The sequence below is a fragment of the Echiichthys vipera genome (genome assembly GCF_963691815.1).
Source record: "Echiichthys vipera genome assembly, chromosome: 22".
Lineage (NCBI taxonomy): Eukaryota > Metazoa > Chordata > Actinopteri > Perciformes > Trachinidae > Echiichthys > Echiichthys vipera.
The window spans coordinates 18,749,691-18,758,904 of record NC_139847.1 but is presented as its reverse complement, the minus strand read 5'-3'; the positions used below and the strand labels follow the sequence as shown (position 1 = coordinate 18,758,904).

Below are 9,214 nucleotides of genomic sequence, written 5' to 3'. Positions count from 1 at the left end.
TTCCATTAAAAAATATTTAGTCTGAATTAATATTTAAAACATTTTTGACAGGTTAGACAATGACTTTCTGTCCCATTCTGTTTCCATTGTAGCAGCCAATAGCGTTGGGCTTTGCTGGTTGCCAGGGTTGTCTGTTGTTGCTACAGAAACAAGAATCATTTAGAGTTGAGAGCTAGCTAATGGATCACACAGCACTCAAAGAAAGACTTCCAGGTGAAGACTATGAATGTTCTCATTTGTCCAGGTCATCGTTATTAAGTCAAAAGCAACTGGACTTGATTATTTTTCAGGAAGACGTTTCACCTCTCATCCAAGAGGCTTCATCAGTTCATGTACACATCTGACCAGGCTGGGACTGGTCCCCCGTCCAGCTGAATGGTAAATGGTAAATGGACTTGTACTTATATAGTGTCTTTCTTGTCTTCTGACTACTCAAGGCGTTCTCACACTACTTGCCACATTCACCCATTCACAGACGGCAGTGGACATCTACATACCATCTAATCTAATGTAATCATTCACGCCACATTTACACACCCAAGCGCAGCACAAGGAGCAATTTGGAGTTCAGTGTCTTGCCCAAGGACACTTCTACAGGTGGGCCGGGGGAGGTGGGGATCGAACCGCTGATCTCTCGAATGGAGGACAGTTTGTGATCCAGTATGTCATCTTCTATGAAATGTGGTGTTTTGTAAAATGTTTTTTTTTCCTGAAGTGTTGAAGTGTTTTGACCCTCAGGGCCACCATACAAGTGAGCATACATGCTTCAATGACACATTTTTATAAATATGTATGATCCTTACTGTTTAACCTGTTTATATTATGGATAGACCTTTTCAAAGCTGTACAAATAAACATGCTAAATGTCCCACTTTGTGTATGTGAATGACATCAGCTGACAGGAAGTTAACAAGGACCAAGGCTGTTGCCTAGCATTGAAATTCCATTGAAAAGGTCTATAGTTTTGATTTGAACCGTATCATTCACCAGCTACTTTGCTTTCTACATTGGGTCTGCACCCTATTATTGATCTTTGATTTCTTTATATTTATGTATATTTTTATATTCTTCCTACTTTTTATTTCCACTCATGCACATACTTTCCCTCTGGATGAATATGTATCTTATTGGCTTTGTTGTTCTCAGCTGAACAACACTGAAATACGGTAGAACATACGGTAGCTCTGAACTCAGGCTTCTGTCGTCATTTGATTTGAATGTGGCATGAAACATTCATCTCACAATGACGGACGATTCATGTATTTATTTTTAAAAACTGCCTTTAACGTGTTCATTTAAACATGATTCATTAAAATGTCTCATAAATTTGACTCTATTAGTTTTGTTATATGTTATGTTTAGACATTTTAAATCCTCCATAGCTGGGATAGCAGCCCCCCCCCCACGACCCCGATAGGGACAAGCGGTTGAAGATGAACGAATGAATGAATAAATGAATGAATGAATCCTCCATACTGAGGACACTTCCATGCTTCTTTATTTAAACCAGGAAATCTAATGCCAGATTTTAGTCCAGTACTTTTTAAAACTTCAGTTACATTTTAGCAAGCAGTAAAACAACATTGAGTTTTGATAGGCAGCTCACAGTCAGAGCCACTGACCCTCTTCTTCTTCTAGAACAGGGCTGTCCAACCCTGCTCCTGGAGGGCCACTGTCCTGCTCCTGGAGGGCCACTGTCCTGCTCCTGGAGGGCCACTGTCCTGCTCCTGGAGGGCCACTGTCCTGCTCCTGGAGGGCCATTGTCCTGCTTCTGGAGGGCCACTGTCCTGCTAATGATGTGCTTGTTATCAAGCAGCTGATGCTCGTCACAGGTTTGAAAATCTTTAGACTCAAGTGTGTCAGAGCAGAGAGAAACCTAAAACATGCAGGACAATGGTCCTCCAGGAGCAGGACAGTGGCCCTCCAGGAGCAGGACAGTGGCTCTCCAGGAGCAGGACAGTAGCCCTCCAGGAGCAGGACAGTGGCCCTCCAGGAGCAGGACAGTGGCCCTCCAGGAGCAGGACAGTGGCCCTCCAGGAGCAGGACAGTGGCTCTCCAGGAGCAGGACAGTGGCCCTCCAGGAGCAGGACAGTGGCCCTCCAGGAGCAGGGCAGTGGCCCTCCAGGAGCAGGACAGTGGCTCTCCAGGAGCAGGACAGTGGCCCTCCAGGAGCAGGACAGTGGCTCTCCAGGAGCAGGGCAGTGGCTCTCCAGGAGCAGGACAGTGGCCCTCCAGGAGCAGGACAGTGGCTCTCCAGGAGCAGGGCAGTGGCCCTCCAGGAGCAGGACAGTGGCCCTCCAGGAGCAGGACAGTGGCCCTCCAGGAGCAGGGTTGGGCAGCCCTAGTTTAGAAGCACATTTGAAGTCCCTGAAAGGCTTCTGCTGCCATCTGCTGCCACCTCAGTGCAACGTTACCACATAAAATGGAAACACAGACACACGTTTTGTGTTATTTCAATCTGTAGCTACTGTACTTTATAGTGATTATAAAAGAATAGAATATAACATTATATAGTGGCTGTGGTCTCTCAATGCCACTGAACTACTCATCTCTTTAGCCCTTTGGCTGGAGTTCCACTACTGGGAGCAAAACAATAGAGAGAGACTAGAGCTGAAAGAATTATTCAATTCATTGATTTGTTAATAGAAAACTGATCAGCAACTCTTTAATTTAATATGATCATTGTTTTAGTACTTTCTAAGGCAGAAATGCAAAAAGAAAACTTCCCTGGTTATAGTTTTGTGAATAAAAAGATCTTTTGGATGGTTGGTCGCACACAAAAACCTGAACATTGTGTTGAGAATATAACATAATTAGCCGATCAATCAATAGTGAAAATAATTTAGTTGCAGCCCGGTATGAAACCATTTTTAAAAAAAAATTCATTTCACAAAACGAGCCAAACTTTTCACAGCATCATGTTTAATGTTGTCTCAAGAAAAGCAGCTGAACAAGAACTGTACCTCAATAAAACTCAAGGTCTGAAATAAACTTTAAATTAAAAAAAGAATCTGATCAAAGAAGAAGTCAAAGAGACAATGAATGAGCTCCAGACTCTGGATGCTCTAGACTCTGGATGCTCTAGACTCTGGATGCTCTAGACTCTGGATGCTCTAGATTCTGGATACTCCAGACTCTGGATACTCTAGACTCTGGATGCTCTAGACTCTGGATGCTCCAGACTCTGGATACTCTAGACTCTGGATACTCTAGATTCTGGATACTCCAGACTCTGGATACTCTAGACTCTGGATACTCCAAACTCTGGATACTCTAGACTCTGGATACTCCAAACTCTGGATACTAAACGCACGAGACAAACAATGACCAAATCCTTTGGGGCTCAGCTCCAGAATGAGAACAAAAACCCTGGATTATTATAGACAGAACCAAAGCATACGGCACAAACCGATGCACATTTGTTTGATACATTTTGAACTGGACCTATTTGCGCATCAACAGTTTCAGTGGCACCATAAAAGGATTGAGGGGACAGTGTCCAATGGCGTCTGCGTCCGTCGATTGGCCTGATGCGTTTTTGCTCTCTGATGCTTTATTGCTGTCTGACGATTGGCTGTCAGCTTCGTCTGGCTGCACTTCCTTCCCTCCGTTGTCCGTGACATCAGCACTGTCACATCCATAGTCTACAGTCCCGGCAGCATTCTGCTGACCGTTTGTTCTGTCGCCGTCTTGACCCTTCGCCGCCTCTGTCTCAGCACGCCGTTCATCCCTCAGCTCTTTAAACATCTCTGATGCCATCTTGGAGTTAGCGTTGGAGGAGAGAGTCTTGTACACCTGATGACACACAGAGGAGGGCTGTCAGGTTAATGCGCAGATGTGAAAATATATACCTTTGCCTCATTTATGAAACTGTGTTTAGAACCCTTCCCAAAACATCCTGTTCGCACAAAACCATAAATACAGAGAAATTCCCACCCACTGTGAATTGTGCATGTTGACCTCCGCCCAGTGCCATCCCACTTTTGACAAATGCTAAATAACTCATGAATATAGAGGCTACATTAATGAGGACGTTAGATTGACTGACGTGAGGAAAATGACACAGAAGAAGGCGGAAAAAACGAGGTTCTCTGAGAAGGAAATGGAGGTTGAGCTCCACAACCTCCATTGAGCTCCAGTAAAGACATTTCAAATAAATATAAACAGAGCGAAAGGCAACATGTCACCACAGCTGTGAGTCAAGTTGTCTCTATTGTTATCATTTCCAAGGAAGTTTAGTGTATTCATACTGTATATTAAATATTGAGATCTATTTAAAAAATGGGAATACTATGGCAGGTCTTAATGTGTTTATGAAGTGAGAAAAGAAATAAAGGATGATATTCAAGACACATTCTATCTTAGCAGAGTCAAATAATAATTATTGAGCAGTTGGCCAAGCACTGACACGTTTAGTCCTGCACTCCTCTTCTCCAGAAAATATAAACCTGATGCCCAAAAGATCGGTTCACCTTCATCTGAGTGAGGGGCTAAAATAGAATTTTCAAGATATTTGATCTTTTTAATAAAGTTCCACGTGTTTCCAAGACTGGAGAACTATTCACTGACATTCAGTGACATTCTCAGGTCTTCCAGGACATGCAGGAACCCTGCCAACCTTGTTCCAAAGGAAAATATGTGATCCCTTTGCTCGGTTTTCTGTAGTCAGTGACTAGTGTGCAGCAAGGTGTACCTGGATCAGATGATGGTGCAGTTTGTTGCAGTCCAGCAGGGGGAGCTCCTCTGGGAGAGACATCAACAGGTCCAACACTATAGCACTCTCTGGAGGACACAGGACAATATGAGAAAACAGATCCATTTCAGTGCAGAGGAAGGAAACGTCTCAAAGTTTGCATCGCTTCTGACGAGAACAAAAACAACTGCGGAAACAGTAGAAAATACAGAGTATTGATAAATAAGAAAATTAAATTACTGTTATTGCCTGTTATTCTTGTTTCAATTTATTGAAATTTATATAGTTGATATATTGTACCTTTACATCTCCTGTTTTTCTGTTTCTTTGCACTGTTCAGTTTCTCTATTTTTGATTACTTATTTCTGTATTTAGGATTGTAAAATGATTTATGTATTGTATATATATTTTGTACTATTGCACCGTGGGAGAGACACGTATTTTCAATTCCTCTGTATCTCCGGCACCAATTGCAGAAATTGACAATAAAGCTGACTTAGACTGTGTCTGAAAGATCAAATGAGTTGCCAAAATTTATATGAATTCCATTTTCAGATAGACAGTGGGTGATATTGTGAAAATATTACAAATATCGTTATTAAAAAAAGAGAGAAGACAGTGGGTCAGGGGGTGAACTCAGATGCGCTGCTGTATGGAGAATGTATTTGTTTTAATATCTGCCCTGATGGCACCATCAAAATACACTTTAAGATGGATCTCTGACTCACCCATGGGCGTGAGGTGACAGTCCTCCTTCGGCTGGTGGATCAGACTCAGGTAGCGGTAGATCCTCTCAAAGTCCACTTCACTCTTGACTCCGAGTACCCTAGGACCGTCTTTTGTGGCGTTTTCGTTGGTGCGCCCGAACCTGGCATGAACATCTGCGGCAGGGGTGGACAGCGGGGCTGTGGGGCGGTCGGAGGAGGCACCAGAGGACGGTGCGGTGCTGGGGACTGGAGTTCGGCTGGTGGCGGAGGGGGAGACGGACGTGTGAGGACCGGATGAAGTGGTTTTGGATGTAGAGGTGGTGGAGATGGTGATGGGGTGTTGCTCTGAGGGCTGCTGGGTCTTTACCGCTGCTGCAGAGCCAGAAGTGGGTGTGACTCCTTTAACCGGGGTCCCCGTCTGTGGAGATGTAGGAGGCACGACGAGTATTTTTACTGCGCTCGGTGTGCAGGAGGAGGCAGCGGACTGAGGGGTGGGGGTGGGAGCGGGTGAGCTTCCTGCTGTGGCGGACTGTTGCTGGGGTGGAGGGAGTTTGCGGTTTGTCACTCTGACCACGTGGAATGGCGGTGGGAGTCTTTTGGCTGGGCCCACGGCTGGTGCTGGGGTCTTGAATACTAGGAGAGGACGGGCTGTGTTGGTGCTGGGCTTCTCACCTACAGGCACAAAATCTGACATTGTCAAAGCTGTGATACGGAGGAACGCAGCAATGCTTTTAAAGCTTGGGGCAGAGGCAGTGTTTAAAGGGACGTTTCCTGTTGGACAGTCCTTCAAATTAGCACAAAGGGACACAAACAATCATAGAAATACAAACAACGACAAAGAGACACAAAACAACTACAAAGAGGAACAAACAATCATAAAAATACAAACAACTACAAAGAGACACAAAACAACTACAAAGAGGAACAAACAATCATAAAAATACAAACAACTACAAAGAGACACAAAACAACTACAAAGAGGAACAAACAATCATAAAAATACAAACAACTACAAAGAGGCACAATCATAAAAATACAAACAACTACAAAGACACAAAAAACAGAGATAAGCAAAAAATATACATAAAACTACAAAGAGACAAACAACTACGAAGACACAAAAAACACAGAGATAAACAACAAAGATACAAAAAATACAAAAAATGAGACAAACAACTACAAAGACACAAAAAACACAGAGATAAACAACAAAGATACAAAAAAAGAGACAAACAACTACAAAGACACAAAAAACACAGAGATACACAACAAAGATACAAAAAAGACAAAAAAGAGACAAACAACTACGAAGACACAAAAACACAGAGATAAACAACAAAGATACAAAAAATACAAAAAAAGAGACAAACAACTACAAAAAGACATAAACAACCACAAATAGATGGAAAACTCCAAAGAGACATAAACAACTACACGCAGGCACAAAGCGGCCACAAAGAGATGCAAATGGGAATGACACAAAGTCCCTGTTTGAACAAACTCTGAGCCTAAACCTAAACTCTGAGTTGACTAATCCTGAGATGGGAAAATAAGCTGATCAGTCAGTTCAATCATGTCTGAGAAGTTGAGCCCGACATAAAAGAACATCATCAATGGACCTCCGATATGGCGATTCACCATGGCAACAGGTACACAAAAGGGCAGAGCGTCCATTTTAATCTGGTGGATTTAGAGATGTTTAAGTGAAATTCACGTTTAAAATCACCCCAGGCTCTTTTTGGGCAAATTTTCCTGCAGGAATTACTAAGAGAGAAACCAGGGACAGTAGCTAACAGCTGAATGCGACTAAGACGTATTAGCTCGGGGCGGCAGGTTGAAGGCATTCAAACGTCTTTTTTAACCACTAACACTGCTCAGAATAACAGCAAACCTCTGCAGTAGCATGAGAAGAGTTCCTACACAGAAAACAAAGCACCAACATCGTAGTTATTGAACCCAGAGTTTATTAAAAGAGTGTTTTAAAGACTTACCTACTGGCCCCTGTACCAGCTGCTCTCATAGTAAATTCCATTCAAGTGGATTACCAAAGTCAATCCAAAAGGAGGGAGCCTATTGGTGATTTATTCCAGCAAAACACGTACAGTAACCATGGTGACTGACCCACAGTTTAAGTTATCTCCCTGGAAACGAAAATCCAGAGTTTCCCTCCTCTCAGGGTTAACAAACTCAGAGTTTCACTAACCCTGCTCTCTGAAACAGGGCCCTGATATCAATATGTATTTTAGGATTTTAGTAAATTTGAAACCACAGGAGCTGGAGGACCATACCTTTGACTGGCCCACGAGGCATGGGCCTCATAGGGACCGTGCGATCACCAGACCTGATTCTGTCTAAGGGGGGTCTGTAGCCCTGGGGCGGGTCGCAGTTCCTCAGGGTGCAAGGCTCCGTGGACGACACTATCAGCATCTGAGAAACACAGGCAGAGGAGGATGGAGGGATGGAGGGATGAGAGGGATGAGAGGGATAAGGGATTCAAGGTGGTGCCAGCGATTCCTGAACCGAGCAGGTAGGGTACAAGTTGGACTCATTCATCCTGCAGTACCTGAGAGAAAGCAGTGGAAATGGATTCTTCCAGGGTCCCAGCTATGGTAGAAGCCATGTGTGTCCACACCTCGATGGGCTTTCTGGCTTTCTTCTCCTCCCACTTCTCCTTCTTCAGCTTGAAGCTCACCGCTGAGATCACGCTGTTCTTTAGGTATTCCACCACAGACTGGATCTGAAGGAGGGACGGGACAGCACATGAGTCCACCTGCAAGGACCCGCACGCACTGAGCGCCGCCTCCTCTGAGGAGCAAACTAAACAGGTTTTGTGCTGAAACACACAGGTGCAGATCCGATGTCTGGATTTTGGGGACAAAAGTGATTTTGCAACTCACCCTCACCTCATCCATCACAGTTTGGAGAGATTTCACAAACTTTATTTTTTTTCACCATTTTAATCATTTCTGTTTAGATGTGAATCTAAAATGTGAAGAAGGTGAGGTCTGAAAATACACTTGTTTAATTTTTAATCATTTAGGGTCTTTTTATGGGGGCGGGGGGGGGTCATGTTTTTCAGAAATTGGGGGATCTGCACCCATGGAAACACTTGGTTGCTAAATCGATTAGTTGTATACCTCTGAAGTTGACCGACCGGTCACGTGTTTACCCAGGAACTCATAGTCGATGTCTGTGAGGCCTTTGCTGGTGCTGCCGTGTCTCGTCAGGGCTTCCAGCAGCTTCCTCTGCTCTGGCAGAGTCCACCGAGGGGGCCGTCTGGATGAAGCCGGCCGCGTCAGTGGCTCCACTTCCAGGCGGTCGGTTTTAGTCCGTTTACGGGGAGGCGGCTTCATAGTGACCCGGGACGCTGGTGCAGCCTTCCCTGACACAGAGACACGTTAGTCTCGGGGAGTCACCGGGCACACTGTGGGAGAGTCACCGGGCACACTGTGGGGGAGTCACCAGACACACTGTGGGGGACTCATCGGACACACTGTGGGGGAGTCACCGGGCACACTGCGGGGGAGTCGCCGGACACACCCTGGCTGCGCCTCCCGTGCTGCCCAGACACAAACTTTAGCTTTTGAAATGTGTGCCTCCTCACAGACACACACCGGAACCCGCCTGCGGTCAGCCGGAATCACAACAACACGTCTTCCGATGCGAGAATTTCAAAGTAAAGGACTTTTCTCACATGTTTTTACAGAATCAATTACATTTTTAACAGGGTCACAACCTAAACCACCTTTACTTAATGTCTTAACGCAATAGTGTGTTTAGCTATATACCTTTAGTAATTATTTTCCCTAGTTTT

At 44.5% G+C, this 9,214-nt stretch overlaps 1 protein-coding gene across 2 annotated transcripts; it reads right to left on the bottom strand.

Annotated features, from left to right (window-relative positions):
- Positions 1-3,052: 3,052 nt before the first annotated feature.
- Positions 3,053-8,992, bottom strand: snapc2 (small nuclear RNA activating complex, polypeptide 2). 2 transcript variants are annotated; one of them, XM_083937428.1, is made up of 6 exons: positions 8,538-8,992; positions 7,964-8,137; positions 7,689-7,827; positions 5,422-6,087; positions 4,694-4,782; positions 3,053-3,795 (listed from the first exon to the last, which is right to left on the bottom strand). In XM_083937428.1, the coding sequence occupies exons 1-6, from the start codon at positions 8,751-8,753 to the stop codon at positions 3,445-3,447; spliced, it is 1,635 nt and encodes a 544-aa protein (XP_083793554.1). In that variant the 5' UTR covers positions 8,754-8,992; the 3' UTR covers positions 3,053-3,444. The 2 variants fall into 2 exon arrangements, with proteins under 2 accessions (XP_083793554.1, XP_083793555.1); XM_083937429.1 differs by having other exon boundaries at positions 5,422-6,072.
- Positions 8,993-9,214: the final 222 nt, after the last annotated feature.

What these genes read in the sequence shown, in the direction of transcription:
- snapc2 (XM_083937428.1), bottom strand. Translation starts at nt 8,753, where the DNA reads ATGAAGCCGCCTCCCCGTAAACGGACTAAAACCGACCGCCTGGAAGTG. An exon ending in GCCTCGTGGGCCAGTCAAAG is followed by an intron (nt 6,088 to 7,688) that starts GTATGGTCCTCC and finishes TGACAATGTCAG; the next exon opens with ATTTTGTGCCTGTAGGTGAG. An exon ending in TGCACCATCATCTGATCCAG is followed by an intron (nt 3,796 to 4,693) that starts GTACACCTTGCT and finishes GTGTGTCATCAG; the next exon opens with GTGTACAAGACTCTCTCCTC.